This window comes from Perna viridis, chromosome 2 (assembly GCF_037379345.1).
Source record: "Perna viridis isolate PV_CMFRI_1.1 ecotype Kerala chromosome 2, ASM3737934v1, whole genome shotgun sequence".
NCBI lineage: Eukaryota > Metazoa > Mollusca > Bivalvia > Mytilida > Mytilidae > Perna > Perna viridis.
In genome coordinates, this window is record NC_142446.1 from 13,769,760 (window position 1) to 13,790,582 (window position 20,823).

The window sequence follows — 20,823 nt, forward strand, 5'->3', positions numbered from 1 at the left end:
CAGCGCTTGGACCGCATGTGTTGCAATGATTACGTAAGCTGTTTCAAACAAAATATCGCTTGAATATAGCTGAAATATTGCTGCTCGGACGTTAAACCCCAACAATCAATCAATCTTCAAACAAAATAAATATTTGTCATGCAACTAAATATGCATTCATGGATTCATTTGAAGCTTTGAATAAAAGTAGTGAAGGTTTCTGATTAAAAGCTGCTAAGAAATTACCCTTGAGCATGAGGCAATCATATTCCATTATCACACTTTCATTACATAAATCATGATCGTTGGAGTACTTTAGAAAAATCTTTATCCATATTCCTTTTTTTAGATTAGTTTTATAAAACAAATGCACTAATTACGATAAGAACGGTTGTTTTCAACGTGTGTACCAATTTTCAAAGAGAGAGGTGATATTCAATAACGAAAACGGACAAAGACACCACTGAAGGAGTGCGTTGTATAACGAATATAGTTCCCGAATGTCGATGGAGAGATTTCTTATATAGATACATATTTGGACTATAAATACTGTCTTTCCAGTAGTTATAACTCATATTATAAAGACATAAACAAAAATCTACAGCAAAAAAGTGCCTAATAAGAAATGACCATACAAATGAGGTAAAATATCTTATCAAAGTTTGACAAAGAACCATGAATTAAATAACATACTGCAAACCATTTAAGATCAACAGTGAAGGTGCCAAGTCTATACGACTAACGGTTTGAAAGTTTAGTGACCAACCGAACAATGTCATTTTAGGTCGCGAAATCACGTAACCAGGGAAACCTGAAATCTTTTCGAAACTTTGTCAAATAGTACTGCCCCCGGTTTCTGAAAAATATGGTGCTTCCCGTTTGTGCGTATCTAAAACGGTTTAAGAAATTTTCCCAAAATTAGTTTTTCCGCTACGGGGCAGATAACTCTGGAACGACAAATGATCACGTCTGTCAGGGTGAATTCCAGTCTTCTGTCAGATTACAAAAGATGGTCAAAATCTTGTGGCGATATGATTTAATGAGAAGCGGGGAAATTGGGCGGCAGAAAAAAAAGAATAATAATAATCAGAAGAAATACAAGAAGGTCTTCCGATTGAAATGGGAAAGACCATAATAATATTGGTTATTTGAATGAAAATATGGTATCCTGGAGTCAATATGACAGAAGAAAAAAAAATACAATTTTTGAAAATGTCGCCTATCGGTGAATTTTCACCGATTTCTGAAAATCATTTTAAAAACATTTTTATGCACGAATATATATGTTTTGCATCGATAGATTTTTTCTTTAAACAGGGCTATTTCTGCATAATTATATTCTTGGTTTCCAATGATATTTCTGTATACATTCAATGCATTCAATATATATATATAGAAAGGTCTGAAAAATTCCCAACGAAGTTAGTACTGTCAAATTTGCGATGCAAATTTTTGGTCGTTCCCTCCGCGGGACTCGAACTACGAGGAGGAATGACCCGGCCAGCGAAAGATATATTTTTATATAGCCTAGCAGGCGGAGTGGTCTAGGGCGCTGGACTTCGTGTAGGCGGTGTTGCCATAGATGTCACAGCAGTACGAGTTCGAGTCCCGCGGAGGGAACGACCAAAAATTTGCATCGCAAATTTGACAGTTCTAACATCGTTGGTTGGGATGGAGGAAAAGATTATATTTGTAGTAAAATGCTTCAATATGATGACTTGTATCTTTTTCCCTTATTAGGACCCTAGCTTATGTGTTTCAAATGTAGACTTCAAAAAATTCAAATGACAGTTCTCCTATTTCCGTCAGATATGTTAGCAACCATTTCAGGGTGTGATTACACATAGAGTTTATTGTTCTAATCTTATGGCTTGTGCTGTGTCCCCTTCTTACAGGATTCATGCTAAACATTATGTTTAGGAGGACTTTGATTTCTTCAAGAAATAATGACCTTGTACAAAATTCGCGTCATGGAATATTCTCCAACATATTCACCATATGATTAGATATTTGAAAATTGCTTTACCATATTACCTTGTACTGTATCTCAATTTTTCAGGTTTTTAGTTTATCTTATTCGTTATTCCTGCAAACTGAATATTTTTAAGAGTGGGGTGAATTTGTGAGGAATTTGCAGTTTTTCTAGTTTCAATCTTAAACTCATCTGCTTATCCTGTATGCCGTACATACAACTTTCTTACTAAAAAGGAATGATTCTAAAGAAGTAATCCGCATATAGTGTCTACAAGATTGCTTTAGAAGTTACATAGTTCATAAAACATTGAAAGGCAAATGATAACTACAAATAACTACTTGCACAAAATGAGCTACTTGGTGATGCTTGTCACTAGAATTATGACATCAACTGGTGGCAATATACGAATATTTATATATGTTAATTGTTGATTTGTATACAAAATCGATTTTTTTTAATATTCCTATTTATAAAGGTTTGCCTATGCCTATATGTTACAGTTTGGATTTAAATATCCAGAGAAATAATTGATAAACAAGGAATTAGGCAAAATATAATCAGCTTATACAAATTAGCAGATGTGATGATTTAAGATAAATATGTAAAGGCAATAGAATATAGAATATCTACATTAATATTCCAGTCAATATTTTATATTCAAATATCAGCTGAATAAGAATATCAAACCATTATCAATTTAAGGAATGTTTGTATTTTTGTACAGGCTATACGAAATAACCAGGTTTGCAGTAGTTTACAATTATAATCCGCGAAGCGGTTGATAAAAAGTGTAAACTGGCCAAAACTAGGTAATTGAGTATAACATATTCAAAAATTAGAAACATTCCTTATAATTTAATTTCCAATGTTTGACAGTCCAAATATTTAACGAATGACTGTTATATTTTTTTCGGTCTATGAAGAAATAACATGAATCACGTGGTGCATAGTAAATAACCTGCAACGAGTTAATTATTGAAAAAAGTTGATAACGTCAGTCATATACCAAATTTGTCTATTAGATGATGAACAAATTGTTGTATTCTATGGGAAAATAATACATCTGAAATAAAATTATCAAGAATTAATCCGTAATCAAATCATTGTTTTGTGTCGGATTATTTGGTCCCCGGGGTTTGGATCAATTGACGTTCATGGTGTCTTAGTACCAAGTTTAAACAGACATACACAAAAAAGAACACAAAGTAACTAAAATCATACATACAAAGTCACAAAAGTAAATGAGCAACTCGGACTCATAAAACTGGGAGCATGGACCAGGTGCACCGGTAGGGTAAGGTCCTCTGCTTTACTAGAAACACCCGCCGAGTTGCTCATAAAAAGTCAAGTCCGGGGTAGTCAAACGAGGAAAGGAAAACTATGACCCGTTGAATAAATCAGTTTTCACGGTGCAGATGGATACACCATAACGAGCCTCGAGTTCATGATGACGACCATAAAACTTCTGTAGTGATGACTTCAATCTTGTAGCAACAAAACACTGTTCCAGAAGCGTATTTGTTAGAGTTCTAGCGCGATACAAAAAGTGCGTAGTTTTGGCAAGCTCTGGCATAACGGAAGAGTAGTGATATGAACACTCCATACGCAGGTGCTGAAGGGATGTTGCCACAGACGAAAGGAAAATTGACAATTCTGAATGAAAATTCATCACGATTGTTGTAAAGTTTTGTCAGTAGTTTTCCTTTACCATCGATTTCTAAGTGTCAAAATATGAAGCTGACATCACAGTGTCTGTGGTATCCTGTATCTCAAGTTCTTTGGGGTAGATGCGATGTATCAAATCCCCAAATTTAGGATTGTTTAACGATAATACGTCATTTATATAGCGGAAACTGAGATTAAAGGATCTAGCCAAACGATATTCTTTCTTTTGGATCAGATCAGCTATAAAGTCAGCCTCATAAGCGTGAAGGAATGGGTCAGCAAGTAAAGGAGCACAATTTGTTCCCATTGGAATGCCGACCGTTTGTTGAAAAACGTGTCCACCACACTGGACAAATATGTTGTCGATTAAAAATTCCAGCATTTTGTAAACATCTTCCTCTGTATATTTGGAAAATTATTTGGAATTATTTCTTACAGAGTATGAGGAATCTCTTCCAAGAACTATATACTTATATCTAGGTATACCATCTTTTTGGAAAAACAACGATGTATAACGTTTTCAAGTCGGGATTTTAACTGAGTATGGGGAATAGAAGTATGCAGTGTTGAAAATTCATAGGTTTTAATGCTATTATTCAGATAATAGTCTTGAACTGATTGTCTCCAAAAGATCTTTCGAATTTTTCAGGATCCACATTGAATTAATACCACTACGGGAGTAACAAGTATTGTGGTAGGACTGCAGCCCCGCTTCGACAGTTGTTAAAAGTTTTGAAAGAGGTTTGGTGGTACATTTTGCAGATCCAGCTATGAAACGTTGTTTGTATGAATTCTTGTGGAGTTTAGGAATCCAGTACATAGACGGTAAATCACAATCATCGTCCTTGGTAGAGACACTAAAAGAGGAAAGCACAGATTTATGGTTTTCCACAATCTCTTCTTTGGATAGTGTGCTAGCAGTATAGGTCTTATCACTACTACTATTTTCTACGTCTACCTCTGATAATAAACATTGGATGTAAAACGTTTTGCAGACAAAAACAATGTTGTTTTGGGCTTTGTTTGCTGGTACGAGAACATACTTTTCGTGTATAGTAGACAATATTTTTGCTACATCGGGGTCGTTGAAAACTGATGTAGCCTTGGTACTCATTGACCTACCTGAAACTTTCATGCATTTCAAAATGAAAGACCTCACGGCCTTTAACCACTCTGACAGAGAATCCATGTCTTCTTGTTCACGTTTTATTCATTTTCTTGCATAGTCCTCGATGGCATCCATAAGAACTTTAAAGTTATAATTCCAATTTATGGAGCGTGGTTCACGGTACTTTGGACCTTTTGAACGGATATTACGCAGCGATTCGTTTTCGATGATGGTTAAATCTCCCGTAACGACGTGACCAGAAGGATCATATTTGAATGGAGAGTTTAGATAAATAAACATATAACAAAGATACAAATGCCAAACAAAAAACGGAGAGAAAAATTTCTGATTTTGATATTCGATTTTTTTAAAATTAAAATTCGTTCTACATTCAATATATAACACAGAAACGAATGTCCAAAGTATATGGAACTTTCCAGTTTGATATTCAGTTTGATATACAAATCCTTTCAGTATTCAATATATAACCAGAAAACGAATGTCAAACGAATATCGAAAAGACAAAAATATTCTGTTTGATATGCAATTTGATATTCAAATTCGTTCTATATTCAGTATATAACCTTGAAACGAATGTCATATGAATGCAGACAGAAAAACAATCTCTTTTGTTATTCTATTTTGTATTCAAATCCGTTCTTTATTCAATATATAACCTGGAAACGAATGTCAAACAAACGAATATCGAACAGAAATGAAATCCTGTTTGATATTCAATTTGATATTCAAATCCGGTTTATATTCAATATATAACCAGGAAAGAAATATCGGATAGAAAAAAATTATATCAAATCATCATATGACATTTTTGATATCACATGTATTATCAACCAAAGGCTAATAATACATGTGATATCAAAAATGTTATGTGATGTTCTTTTTATCATATGCTTCACAATAAGACTGCAAAATAAAGCTATTAAATCATACATTTTTAAAACACAAAGAACATCATGTTTTAGTATTTTACCAATTTTACCAATTTAATAATAACGGGATAATAACAGGTATTTGATGTTGAAACTTTTAATGTTTAGTTATATTTTTTTGTCATGAATTTAACTTGAAAAGTTAATCGTTATGTTTCCGGTCACTTGTGCCATAGCAAACATATTTACTATCTTGTCTTTCATATTGTCATTGACCACTTCCAGCCAACGCGATAGCACTGTCACATCAATCACAGTTTTACATTTTGTATTATTATTCTTCATACTCTCTATATGTTCCATGGTATCGGCAATCTCTATTTCCATCATACCCAGCTGTTCGTCTGCTTCGTCGCTAGACGCTATATTGTAAACAAATACGATAATTGCCGAGCGTTTACAGAAAGGTTTGTAATATCACATACGGAAAGCCATGTAATATCATTCCGAGGCATGTAATAATATTTTGATATCAGCCCGCATAGACAATCTTGAAAACTATCAATTTTTGTCCCTAAAACTTGTTTGACATTCACTTTGATATTCAAATCCGTTTTATATTAATTTGATATTCGAATTCGTTTATATTCAATGTATAACCCGGAAACGAATGTCAAACGAATATCGAACAGAAAAAAAATAATCCTGTTTAATATTCAATTTGATCTTAAAATCTGTTGTATTATCAATATATAACCTGGAAACGAGCGTCAAACAAATATCGAACAGAAAAAAAATTATGTTTGATATTCAATTCGATAACCAAATTGTTCTATATTCAATATATAACCCCGAAACGAATGTCAAACGAATATCGAAGAGGAAAAAAAATTTGTTTGATATTCAATTTGATATTCAAATATTCATTAAGAGCTCACATTCTTACCCTACCGGTGCACATGGTCCCTGCTCCCAGTTTTTAGTGGAGATGGTTAATTCTGCAGAACTCAAGCAGATGTTCTCCGTTCTCATTCATAATTCCACAATCATTTTCCCGATTCTTCTTTTGAATCCATTATTGTTGTCACCTACTTTGGCGTTAAAATCACCCATCACGATTGTGATGTCATGTTTTTTTTTTGTTTCTGCTTGTAATATATATCATAAAGCTCTAAATACACGTTCGTCAGTAAGATAATATTATATTAGTGATATTGAAGCATGTTGACTGTTTTGTATGTTTGGCTTAGTTTTGTAACAATGTTATTATATTTTCGCAAATAGGTTGCATGTTTCAACAAAATAGTACACATTTTGGCAAATCAGTTTGAAACATATACTTGTACTGAACCAAATTTTGAAAAGTTTTGTCAGTTTCGTTATTGATGATAGGCATCATAAATCTAGACAAAACAAAACAAACACCCCCCCCCCCCAAAAAAAAAAAAAAAAAAAAAAAAACCAAAACAAAACAAAACAAAGCAAAAACAAAAAAAAAAACAAAACAAAACAAAACATTATCAACAACAAAACAATTCAGAACGACTTTGATAAGCAAGCCAGGGCACTGTCACCATGGTCAATTCAGACGGTCATTTACAGCAATATTTTTTTTTCTAAAAAGCCATTCTCTTGTAGGTGGAGACAAAATTATAGAAAGGGCATCATATTCCGGAATTATGCTTCCAGGAAAGGAATGGCACACTCGGACACACAATGGACCGACTGCAAGTTTAATATATCGGATACGTGTAGTGTGTGATGAACATTATTATAATACTACATGTACTAAATTTTGTCGACCAAGAAATGACGTATTTGGACATTACAGATGTGACTCCCACGGTGACAAAGTCTGCATGACAGGGTGGTTGGGCACAGAATGTGATAAAGGTTAAACATGTTGCTCATTTCCATTCAATAAATTTATAGTTAAAACAAGAAAAAAACATACATTGAAATAATTGCATTTGTTCTGCATAACATTAAAATACGCTTTAAATCTCATTGGATAATTAGCTTTACACGTCATGTTTTCATGAGACCTTTGAGCTGTTTATATAGGCTCGCCCACCATGAAGTGGACTGTTTTTGTTGGTCACTGTATATTGCCTATTGTCTATGTATATCTAAATTAGAATTGAAATAAAATAAGAAAACATACGAAATACAATTATAGGAAGTGAATGTTTCATCGGCGTGTAAAAACGGGCTTGACTGAAAATGTGCTACGGTCAACGCTTTAATATCAAACCATAACTTTCAATTCTTAACACAGTCATTTTTTATATAAATAACAGAAAAACTGAAAGATGAAAAATATCCATGCAATTGATATTTTTCGGGAGGTCGAATTTTAAGTCAATTAGAATAAAATTTTATTTTTTAGCGATTTGTAAAACTGGTTGCAGTCATGGATCTTGTGATGAGCCTGGGGAATGTAGGTTGGTATTTCTCAAAAATACTTATACATTTAGTTGTGATTTAAATGATCGTATTTGTATAAACCGAGGGTTGTATACTGGAAAGTATCCTAAGATTCTTACGTCTTAAGCGTTGTGTGCGTTGCATTTTATGTCCTTCTTAATCTAAAATATTAGGAAAAAACAAACAAAAACAAATAAACAAAAAAAAAAAAAAAAAAAAAAAAAAAAAAAAAAAAAAACATTGCTTAATGAAGGTAGAATTACTGCAGATAAATTGGAGAAATAGAGGTGAATTAATGCAACAAGGACAATACTATTGCCACAAAAATGTTCGTATGAAGATAGAATAATATTAAGACACCTAATTTGGTCCCTAAAGTTTGGACGCAAAAGTGTGGCACATCCTAAGTTAGCCTTCGAGATATGAATGCTCAATTACCTCTTATTGTTTTTTTATTATGGGAGTTCTTTCGTACATAGCAGTTTCTGGCAAAATTATTACCTTACCAATTCAACAAACTTTTTTGCATATTTTTATTTTAAAAAGATAAGTGAACTAAGACATTAAAGATTATGATCACAAAACACCATTACAAATTGTCGTTCCTGTACAATTCACAATGATTTCTTATGAACTGAGAGTTTTGCAATCCAGAAAAATCCTTTTGATATTTTGTCAACAGTTTCTTTGATATAATTGACTTTGATAGTTTAAAATATCTAAGTTGTCGACACATGTAGTCGATATTTTCTGTGCAGCTTGTTCGAACCCCAAGAAGACCTTTACATCACCTGTGCACCAGATGGCTGTCACATTACTTATGAACCTTTTTTCTGGCCCCAGAAGAATACATTACCTGTTCACCTGGATGGGTCTACTAACTGAGTTGCTTATTATATTCACTGCTAAGTGTTTTTGTTACTTCTGTATGATTTTTTTTAACGAATTTGTCGTGACCTTTGGATATATTTTTACATTTATTCATTATTCCTACATTTCAGTTGTGCTTATGGTTGGCAAGGAGATTTATGTGATCAGTGCATACCTTATCCAGGTTGTAAGCATGGATCGTGTAACGGATCACCGTGGCAATGCTTTTGTGATTTAAACTGGGGAGGATCTTTGTGTGATCAAGGTAAAATGATTTAAAAAAACTGACTGTTTATGCCTTGGTCATCCACACGAGATAGCAAGATAGATGACTGTCTACGACCATTAAAGCTGCTTTAGCTGGCATTTTCGTATTTATTTTGTTTTCTGTTGAAATATGTCTTTTAATTATTTCGACTAAATTGTACTTTTCCCGTATAATTTCAATTGATATCCACAAATTAAATGCATTAAATACATGAAATAGGTGTTGATACATATATTGTCTTACAAGACAAAAAGTCGATCTAGATGAAATTCGTATGCGTTAACTTCTGGTGACCTTAATCCGCGCATTTGCAGTAAGGGTCAATATTTTATTAATAGATTAGGGCTATCGATCTTCGTTGGTTAAAAAACACATTGTTTTCACAATAACCTGTAGGTATTGTCGACTTTTATTGCTTCAATTACATTACTGCACCCTTATTTTTTATTGAATCAGCAGACTTCAGTAGAATCAAAACTGAACAAATATGGTAGCTAAAGCAGCCTCAAGAGTTTCAAATTGTCCTGTAGTATTGAAATGAGAACTTAACAATAAATGTTCTTACCTAAAATAAAACAGCATGACAGCTTTAAATATGTTAGTTTCTATTTGTTTAAATTCGATAAAAGTTAGTACATACTTAAACCACAGCTTTAACTTTTTATAATGATACTTACCTTCCCTTTACAGTAGTTTAACTTTGAATTTTGTGCTCATGCAGCTAAGCAATAAACACTGGCGAGCAAATAAATTTTAAATGACAAGAAGGATCAAAGCTAAGTTGAAATAGTCCTCTTTTTTATTTTCCAGATTTAAATTTTTGTGGTCGACATTATCCATGTCTGAATGGAGGGATATGCTTGAACTCGTCACCGAACCAATACGAATGTCAGTGTTCTCCTGGATTCTCTGGCAAAAATTGTCAAATAGGTATCTATAAAATCATAAAAGTTTTAAAGGTTTTGAATAAAGTCATAACCTAAATTACGTTTATCGTTTTGTTAAAAAAAACACAAAAATTGTGCACTGATCCGTTGTTTGTAACCTAAAATTGCGATTTCTTGTGATTTATTCAGATTATGCTTCCCGGACAGTATCTAAATTATATGCAATGACATCCGCTTCTTAACCCATTATGAAACGCTAAGCGAATTAATATCGTCATTGTCAATTAAGAAAATTTAATTTAACGCCCCTCGGTTGAATCCGCTCTGAGCTGCAGCGATACGCTCTTATTCGTACCGATTTGACTGACCATAGGCTTCTAAGACTTGCCGTTTCTGTACCACTTATGAATTCAAAATTAACGACACTTGTCAAATTAGGTTCGACTCCAATCAGAAAAGGCATGTGTTCATTATGCAAGTCTTTTTCAACGGACATTGTTAGACATTATTCCCGTCTCGCATGCAGTACTGGATAAATAGTTAAAAGCTAAACACGGGGAACCAGTAGCTTTACATGGGTAACAGTCAAGGAAATAACGGTTGCTGATTGGGCAAGTCGCTTGTTTGGCTGAAATAGAGATGAGAAACCGCACTCGGCAATGGATGGCGGCTCTTAAAGTAGGTAAACCCGAACAATAGAAAAGATAAGAAGACATAAAAAAATAATGTTTTTAAGAGATGAATATTACTTAGAATAACTTAGTTAAACATAGCTATTTTGCTTGTGTCTAAAAATGTTTTCGATGAAAAAATATAGAAACGTGTTACGGAAATATGCAGAATCTACCGAAAACACACGATACAGCTACCTTTCGCGCCCTATTCACACTTCTCATAAGCCAGCCTATAAGTAACTAACCCGTTGAATAGGCTAATTCGTAAGGGATATAGATATGATATTGTTGTCAAATCGTTATGGATAGCATTTTTTGTATTAATATTGATTCGCTCATAGGGTCTTTACATAGAAATTAAAACATTATATTCAAAAGTAGTTCTTGGCATGACATGGGGTATGTCTTTATTGTATGACTTATGATGTAACGTGGTTTTCAACCCCGCATGGGCAGCATTGGGATTGATTTTACATACGAATGCGGACTTAACTTATTGTAGGATTAAATGGGTGTGGAGCTGGAATGTCAGTCCACTTCTAGTAGTCCTTAGTTTCTATATTTGTGTAATTTATATTCAGTTTCTATATTTCCGTTGTAACAAGGGGCTCAGATCTCTTTGAACTGATTTTTAGGTGTGTTTAATTGTGTAATACTTTTTACTTTTTTCCACAGTGGACAGATTTTAAAGGGAAGTTGTTATCACGCCACAGTTATATAAACAAGCCGCATTATTTTGCACTCGTCCGAAGGAAATTCTGGCCTCTGTATGTCTTGTTTCGTTTTCACCTTTAGTTTATTTTTTATGTTACTTGGGTGTAAAGGGGCAGCTATTTCTTCGCTGTACCTGTGTATAATGATGTTTTGGGGCCAGCTGCAGTCTGCCCTATGGTGTGAGGGTTTCTTCATCGTTAATTGAAGACCAATTGATGGCCTTGGACTGATATTTTCATCCCGATGGGGTTGTTGTATACCAAACCTTTTCTCGTTATAACATATACCAAAATCAGTAGTTGGACTATATTCAAGTGGCGTTTTACAAACATAAAAAAGAAAGTTCTTAATAAATAATTTTGCAGAATATTGTAATTTTTCAAATGCACTTGACCTTCTATAGTACATACGAACTCTGAGAAATATTTCAGAATTTAATCTCTACAGACTTAAGAATTGTGTGACTCAGTACCACAATCTATTTCCGAGATAAGCAATCATAATTGCGTAACAGCAATAATAAATCAATTTCAACCCATTGTCTATCAATCTATCAACACTCGTTTTTCCATGTGGAACTCCCTCGATAAAGGCATACGCAAAACAAATCATTATCTTTGTTTAGGTAAAAAATCAGGAATAAATACTTTCCTTGAAAGCAACCCTAAATACTTATAATACAATGTTAGATCACTAAATATTATGCACGAAAGGCTACGAAACAAATGTATCATACTGAATTATGCTTTACATAAGGTGATTAAAAATGCAACATGTGCACGTGGTTTTACCCTGAAAATTCTGAGCACTTTTTGCATTGTAACATATTTGAGTTCCAAAGAAGAGATTTATTTAATGATCTGCAATTTACACAAGCTCCTGTAACTTTGGAATTGTGGTTTTTTGGTCTTGAACATTGAAGTATTGATGAAGATAAATTCATCTTCGAAAAGGTGTATATAAAAATACAAAACTTTTTTTTAATTTCATTTAAGCGTACTCAAGATGTAGTTTTTTTTTACATTAAATCGATAAATGCTTACCCCTCATGTAGGTTCTGGTTTGGTCGCCTCTCGTTGTTTTATTTTATTCTATTATAACTAACAAAGAATGTGAAAACGAAGAAAATAACGTTAAATAAACTACTACTTAACTATAAATTTGACCATTGGAGAGGCATGTGCTATCCATGACAATTTTAGTTTTAAATATTATAATGCACTTTTGTCTGTTTGAATGTTGGAACAGTTTTTGAATATTTGATATAAATATAAGCAAAATTCTACGTGGTCAGATTACACAATTAAGTAATTTGTATATCTAAAGATATGAAGACTGGGTTAGAGTTTTGTGATGGTCAGTTGACATCTATAGATATTCAAATGAGTTGATGTTACATGACTTAGTTATTTACCTTACTTCCAATACCTAAGCGTACAGAAATAACAGAAATATCTAAAATTCAATACATTAAACCTTTTAGTAATATTTTTGTTTGTTGAGATAAAAATCAGAACATACTTCCAAGAGTTCGTATGCATTTTAGAAAAGGATATACAGTAGAAAAGTGGAATTATTTTAACAATGAATTTTTAATATTTTTTTCAAAAGTTTTATAAGACTCTAACGTCCTACAATAGGCGCAACATATATGTAATCTGTTTGATTTAGTTTCGGTTGTATTTAAAATTATTAAAATAACAATGCTTATTGAAGCCTACCTATTATTATTATGTGAGGGTACCACCGAGTAAAAATTACTTTTTATAGGTTGTTGTATAATGGAACAATTAACGACGGATGTCTGCAATGCGAAATGACTGCTTAACCATCCGTGTTAATTTAACTGTGTAACAAGGATTTTGTTTTTGTAGCCGACATAGCATGTAGATCTAACCCATGTGACAATGACGCCAGATGTGGCAATATAAAGGGTGGCTTTGTATGTCACTGTCCAGCGGGCTGGACAGGAAATGTCTGTGATATCAGTAAGTACACTTTCAGATGCGACGAATACTACAACGGGGATACAATTTATATCATATATAATTAAAGATCTTTCCAGTCGAGCATGAATTAAACTTTATATTAGAACTGTATATTGATCACTTATCTCGAAACATGCATATCAATACGAGTACTTACTCGAGGATTTATACATATAAAATGGAAAAAAATCAATATCATATTCTGTTCAGCATACAATTCAACCAACATTGTGTTATGTAATTATTTGGGGTTTGTTTATTGATTTTTTCAGGCCTGATACGAATTTAAGCTTTTCAAACTTAATAGCAGCTCTTACATAACTCCTATTAGAGAGTTAATTTATGGAATAGACTTATTCATAATGATTGCAAAGACCGATAAACTAATGTACGTTAAAGTAACTGAAAACAGTGTACATTACAGATATTGATGAGTGTGTATCGAACCCATGTTTACATGGTGGTACCTGTGAGGATGGTATCAACGGATATTGGTGCCAATGTTTACCAGAATGGCAAGGCCCGCGCTGTCAACTCAACATCAATGAGTGTACAGGCAGTCCATGTGTAAACGCACATACCTGCAATGATTTACTTGGAGACTATGTGTGCTTATGCCAAAGTGGTTGGACAGGCAAAACTTGTGATAAAAGTAAGGTGTTCATTTTTTTTCTTTAATTATCTTTTGCACGAACTGTTTCTGCTTTAACAACTTTCAAAATCAAATTTAATATTCATGGTAAAGGATACTCCCGTATATGCATCGAAAACATAATATCCAATTACTTCTAATATCAAACGAAGTAGATGACTTCAGTGTAACAAAAGATGGTGTGTACATGTAAAATTAAATATGAAAGGAAACGAAAACAAGAAAATATCATATGGTGGCATATGAAAACAAAAAAAGAGATAACAACAAAGTATACGAACAAGGAAAACAACGATAAACAAAATATTAACATAAGAACCCTGGGGTCATAACACCGTACCTAATCCTTGTCAAAAAACATAAAAGTGATATTCCAAGTTACTCGTGTGATTTCTCGAAAATTACCATGATTTCCAACAATATTCAGATATTGTAAATAAATGAAAACATAAACCAGGACACTTATTTGTAAACTGTTTTAATCAAGTTTTTATTCCGTAGATATCAACGATTGTCATCATCAATGCCAACATGGAGCACAGTGTATTGTAAGTATAAAGTACTAAAGTATTGTAAGTACAAATCTTCGAATTACTCTGTGTTCGCTGCACTGATCCCCAAACTATAATAATCATGATATAAAGGAACTTAAATTTAAATAAAATTTTATTGAATACATCCACTGATATGAACATGAGAACGACGGGGAAGTATGCACGGGGTCTGAAAAATAAAATGAAATCAATCAGTAGGAGTTGTGTGGTAACAAGTATCATGTACTCTTGGAAAAGATTATATTCATGTATCACTTTTACATATGTGCAGTAAAGCCTTTTCCATCGGAACATTTTTTTTGTATTTTGTCGACGGGTAGCGGGTGAATCTGATTTAGTTTAAATTCATTTTCACAGGATTTAGTGGATGACTACCAATGCGAGTGTCCATCCGGTTATACAGACCGACATTGTGAAACAGAGATAAATGAATGTGACAGTACACCGTGTAAGCATGGAGCAATATGTCACGACCAGGTTGCAGGTTACACTTGTGAATGTCCTCTTGGATACTCAGGATTCGATTGTGAAGTACGATTTTTCTTATTGTTCATATAATCATAATTCGTTCTCGTTTGATACTGTATAGTATGTCAATGACTGAAGTCGTTTGAAACTTAAGTAACACGGCAAATGATTGAAGCCGTTTGACGCTAAAGTAAAATTGCAAGTGTCTTGAGCCGATATAAAACAAACACAGCTTGATACATTCTTTAAATATAGGGTAGCTGTTTGCGTTAAGCCATGAGTACATTGAGTGTGTTGATTTTGATATAAGACGCAGGTAATTGAAATTAACTTTGACCAAATTAATAAAAAAAAGACTTTGAGAAATTCCTTTAACAAATTTACTAGTTGTTATTTTCTTAAAAGATTGACGTAAGTCCGTGTTTACCTGACCCCTGCAAACACGGTTCTAGTTGTTTTGATGTACAAAGTGATTTTTACTGTCATTGTCCAAAAGACAGAAAGGGGAAATATTGTGAAGAAATCAAACCACAGTGCCATGTAGACGGATGTCAAGGTAAGTGTCATTTTATGACTGCAGTCTATTGTACTGGTACGATATAGTTATCTCATTTGTGTTGATCCAATGAATACAAATAGATTCCTATTATGTTGTGATTCGAAGAAAAGAAATTGGAAGTAAAATGTAATTTAGTGTTAGGGTTGAAAAATATTCTGAGAACATCTTATCATATTTCATTTTGTATTACTTATGTTATTGAAAAGAATAGTCTTACCTAGTTTTAGGAATACTTGTTAGCTGTTTAGGGTATTCTTAAGACGAATTCAACTTTACAAGATACTTAAAGCTGCATTAGCTGTCATTTTCGTAAATTTTAGTTTCTGTGCATTAACTTTGAATTATTTCTACTAAATTGTACTTATCCTGTATAATTTTATTTGGTATCAACAAATAAAACGCATTAAATACATGAAATATGTGTCGATACATTTATTGTCTTGCAAGACAAAAAGTCGACCTAGATAAATTCGTATGCATGTTACTTCTGTTGACCTTAATCCGCTCATGTGCTGAAAGGGTCGATTCTTTAAAAAAAAATCTGTTTGCAAAGCGAAAGTGGTTAATCAACGGCAAGGAAGCCCGACGGACTCAAGCCGTAGAAGAAAAAAGTTCGAATATAACGCATGGATCCTTTTGTAATTTACGTATTGTGGTATAATGTGGCACAAATATGGTCAGTAATTATCATTATTTATTTGAAAACTAATCAAGAAATGTAAACAAGACACGCGCTTACCTGTATATCCGTTATTGTTATTTTTTTTACCAAGGTGAAAGAATTTTTAACCCAGGTGATTGTTCTGTCGGCAATTTTGGAAGTAATGCCGAAAAATAATTAGATCAGAGCTATTGATCTTCTTTGATTAAAAAGAATGTTTCACAATGTTCTGCAAGTATTACCTGCATTAATTACTTCAATTGCATTGCTACAAACTTATTTCATTGAATCAGCAAAATTTAGAAGAATTAGAATTGAACGAATTTGGCTTGCTAATGCAGTTTTAAAACATGTTTAAAACAAATAAAAATTAAACCCAGCGATATTGAATTAAATGTGTTGACTGAACATTTTAAGAATTCTCACAGCTAGGTTAGTCTTCACGGGGAGAGTTTTATGGATCGTTTAAGACTGAATTTAAGTTAGAGCCTTATCAGATTAAGCTCAACAAGGCTGATCGTATTCATATGGCAATATTTAGATGCTCTAATGTAAAACTTCCTGTTGAGACTAGGAAATAGGCCAGCACACCGATGCACCGGTAAATATGTAAAATTCTGGGAAATGAATACCTTTAATTTGTTTGTAATTCCACGAAATTGTGGAAGCTAGAAACAAATTTATTCCACAATATTCTACTCGTAATCCAAATGTAAGCAAACTGAATGGGCTATTAACGTACTGTAATGTTCGTGAATATCGCAATCTCTCATATTTCATCAAAAATATTATCAAAATTCTTGTATCCATGTAGATTGATTAAAGAATATGTATATTAAACTTCTAATATAAAGTAATATACTTAAACATAGGAGTCAATTTTAATCCATTTACATTTAAAAGAAAGAAGAAAAAAACACGGGCAGAAGTCTATAAATGGAGTCACATGGTGTACTAAGCTTGGGATACACACAAATGTATTCATTAAAGGAGACATGACACAAAAATTCGTCATGAAAATTCCTGCCTGCATTTTTCATTAAATTTCAGATGTATCTCGTATAATTTTCGAGTTATAAGGAGTCAAAGGGGCTACAGCCCCACCCCCCACCCCCGCAAAAAAAATATATTTTTGGTCAATCAAGCATTCATAAAGTGCCGTAAATTTTCCATTTATGAGTGCTACATGTTACTAAATTTATAAGAAGCAATTGAGTGGCGCAGATTCGCGCTTTTTGATACTTGCATTTGAAGAGCACATGTATTATTTACCTGTGTGTATCTACAAAAATGAACTCTGAACAGCCTGGATTACTCAACTGGTAATGTTAGAAATATGGTTACTATTTCAATTTGTACCAGCGGAACTTTTTTCTTAATTTGTAGTCTATCCTAATACACTGGACATTTTTGTAATATAAGCATCGTCCTTTTTGCATTCATAATTGAACCGGAAGTTGTACTTACTCTACTATACTGCTCACTGTTTAGGATTCTTTTTTGTAACTTTGTAATCACCGGAAGATTTGATGTTTCCTTGGTTTCAGTGATAGACAGTTGTACTATAGCATTACCAAATAACAGATCAATAGGTGGTGTAGAGTTGATCTCATCGAATGTCTGTGGCCACCATGGGATGTGTATCAGTAAACCTGGAGGCTTCTTTAGCTGCGCTTGTGATTCTGGTTTTACCGGTATTTACTGTCATGAAAGTGAGTAAAAGTTAACGTTAATTGTCATTTTTCATTGCTAAGTTTGCAAGGATGATGATCTATTTAAATGCTTTAATTTTAACAATGAAATGATTGCATTTAAACTTTCTACTAAAATTTACTCAGAGATATTCCAAGAACTTGTTCGTGTCTAAAAATGTGTTTTCTTAAAGTTAATTCAGTGACTTCTTATAATATTATTTCTTTAATTTTCAGACATCAATGATTGCTTCAGCAGCCCTTGTCAGAACTCTGGAACATGCGTAGACATGGTAAACTCATTCCAGTGCATTTGTAAAGATGGGTATGAAGGCAAATTGTGTAACTACAGTAAGCTACTTATCGAATATAAATTAATGAATTAAGAGGAGAAACCCACTCCATTTTATATGCTAGAGTAATCAAGGGAACCAAGGTTATAGCGGCAATCAAAAGAATGTAATCCAGGGACAAAGACCAGACATGGAAAACAGACACACACAACAAAGAACATAAAGCAACTAAAATCATACATTCAAAGTAACAAAAGCAAATGAGTAACTCGGACTCCACTGAAAACTGGGAGCATTCAATACACGTGCTGCTTTCTTTTGTACTAATACCGTTCAGGTTACTGGACTCCATTAGCATGTTAATCTTGGATAAGTATAACATAAAGCATACCTAATACACTCTTGTATAACCTTGTTTTATATTTTGTTATCTTGTATTTGGATCTAGATTGTAGGTAGGTTAGAGTGTTAAAAAATAATTGTCAAAAATAGCAATGTTTAAATTTAAAAACAACATGACTTCATGTAAAAACATTTTTATCTTGTATTTCTTTGTTTACCCAGGTCACTATCAGTGTCAAAATACCCTGTGAATCAGAGCAACCCTACTGCTTCTTTTCGGAGTCAGTATTGAGAAACTACACAATATCCTTTAATGTTATTTATTTAAATAACGAAAATTGCAAAAGCAAACTTCTGATAAAGAAAAGTGTGACAGCAATAATAAAACATGTACACACACACGTATATATCTATATACGCGTGTGTGTGTGTGTGTACATGTTTTATTATTGCTGTCACTCTTTTCTTTATATCTTCATATGGATATATATATATATATATATATATATAAGGGTCTGAAAAATTCCCAACGATGTTAGAACTGTCAAATTTGCGAAGCAAATTTTTGGTCGTTCCCTCCGTGGGACTCGAACCGCGGTGACATCTGACATCTATGGCAACACCGCCTGCACTAAGTCCAGCGCCCTACACCACTCGGCCAGCAAGGCTATATGAAATATAGCTTTTGCTGGCCGGGTCATTCCTCCTCGTAGGATTAATCTAGGGCTGTAACTTAGTACACGATGTATGGGAGTACGGGCCAGTTCATCTAGGTGTTATTATGTAGGATAGAGGATCAAATTAATGATACATGTCACAACAAATCAATATTATACAACGTCTTACCTGTATCAATTTGATCCGATGGGGCAGTGTAGCGAATAGAGTCGTCACATTAGCCTAGCTGGTCGAGTGGTCTAGGGCGCTGGACTTAGTGCAGGCGGTGTTGCCATAGATGTCACAGCGGTACGAGTTCGAGTCCCGCGGAGGGAACGACCAAAAATTTGCATCGCAAATTTGACAGTTCTAACGAAAATAAGTAAACTGATAATTGGATAATTTGAAATATTGCAATTTGTAGTCTCGCATTGTAAAGTCAAGGGCGTATATTAACCCTGTCAAATCGTCCATGCGTCTTTTACAATTTCTGTGTACCGTGTTAAGATATCCGTGTAATATGTCGAAATATGTTTGATATTTTTGTGCATTTATGCATAAAAACATTGCCGATTTGAAAGTTAAGGTATTTGAATATATATATTTATATTTAAACCCCTTCCTTAAACATGAAAGCTTACCTATCGATTGCAAAAATACGTACAACAAAATATTATTTTATCCAAAAAAATTTCAGGATGATACATTTCTTTCTCGCCTTTAAATCATGATCATGATATTGAATATTTGCTTACCAATCATAACCAATGAAACTTGCCGTAGCATAAATATCTAAACCCCTAAAACTATATTTATTGTGGCTACAATGTTGTAGCTCCCTTGACTTTGATAGAACTGTTGAAAGTAATCTTTAATTTCCTAGGTATTTGGTTCTAATGCTGCTGATGAGAGGTTACTCCTTGATACATCATACCGAAATTTGCAATATTTATATGATTGGTATTTTGTAGTCATTAATAAATTACTACCGAATACAAAATTTCAAGATGTAATCATTTTAATTTTCTGTCAACCAAACTATATGTTTTCAATTTATCGAATTGCACGGGCATTACCTTTATGAATGTTCAAGTTAAATTCGACTTTCATCGAGGTAACATTACACAAAGTGAATTATTCCCTGTTTTCTTTAAACAATCCTAATTTCGGGGATTTGATATATCGCATCTACCCAAAAGAACTTGAGATAAAGGATACTACAGACACTGTGAAATCAGCCTCATATCTTGACCTACACTTAGAAATCGAAGATAAAGGAAAACTATTGACCAAACTTTACGCCAAACGTGATGACTTTTCATTCAGAACTGTAAACTTTCCTTTCATCTGTGGCAACATCCCTGCGTATGGAGTGTTCATATCACAACTCATACGTTATGCCAGAGCTTGCCAAAACTACGACTTTTTGTATCGCGCTAGAACTCTGACAAATAGGCTTCTGGAACAGGGTTATGTTGCTACAATATTGAAGTCATCACTA

The 20,823-nt window shown here is 33.4% G+C and overlaps 1 protein-coding gene and 1 long non-coding RNA gene across 3 annotated transcripts in view; one reads left to right on the plus strand and one right to left on the minus strand.

The window, feature by feature from the left end:
- Positions 1 to 20,823, plus strand: part of LOC148623726 (protein jagged-1-like) — a 48,293-nt gene that overhangs the window by 13,727 nt on the left and 13,743 nt on the right. For both annotated transcript variants that reach the window (XM_088565781.1, XM_088565782.1), the window contains 11 exons: positions 7,256 to 7,510; positions 8,007 to 8,061; positions 9,046 to 9,179; positions 9,993 to 10,112; positions 13,332 to 13,445; positions 13,870 to 14,097; positions 14,599 to 14,645; positions 15,009 to 15,182; positions 15,525 to 15,675; positions 17,887 to 18,051; positions 18,268 to 18,381. In XM_088565781.1, the coding sequence (XP_088421907.1) occupies positions 7,256 to 7,510; positions 8,007 to 8,061; positions 9,046 to 9,179; positions 9,993 to 10,112; positions 13,332 to 13,445; positions 13,870 to 14,097; positions 14,599 to 14,645; positions 15,009 to 15,182; positions 15,525 to 15,675; positions 17,887 to 18,051; positions 18,268 to 18,381 (1,557 nt within the window). The remainder of the gene's footprint in view (positions 1 to 7,255; positions 7,511 to 8,006; positions 8,062 to 9,045; positions 9,180 to 9,992; positions 10,113 to 13,331; positions 13,446 to 13,869; positions 14,098 to 14,598; positions 14,646 to 15,008; positions 15,183 to 15,524; positions 15,676 to 17,886; positions 18,052 to 18,267; positions 18,382 to 20,823) is intronic.
- Positions 14,560 to 19,669, minus strand: LOC148623727 (uncharacterized). The gene is made up of 3 exons (XR_015919478.1): positions 19,512 to 19,669; positions 17,824 to 18,040; positions 14,560 to 14,820 (listed from the first exon to the last, which is right to left on the minus strand). It is a non-coding gene; the product is annotated as an uncharacterized LOC148623727 (long non-coding RNA).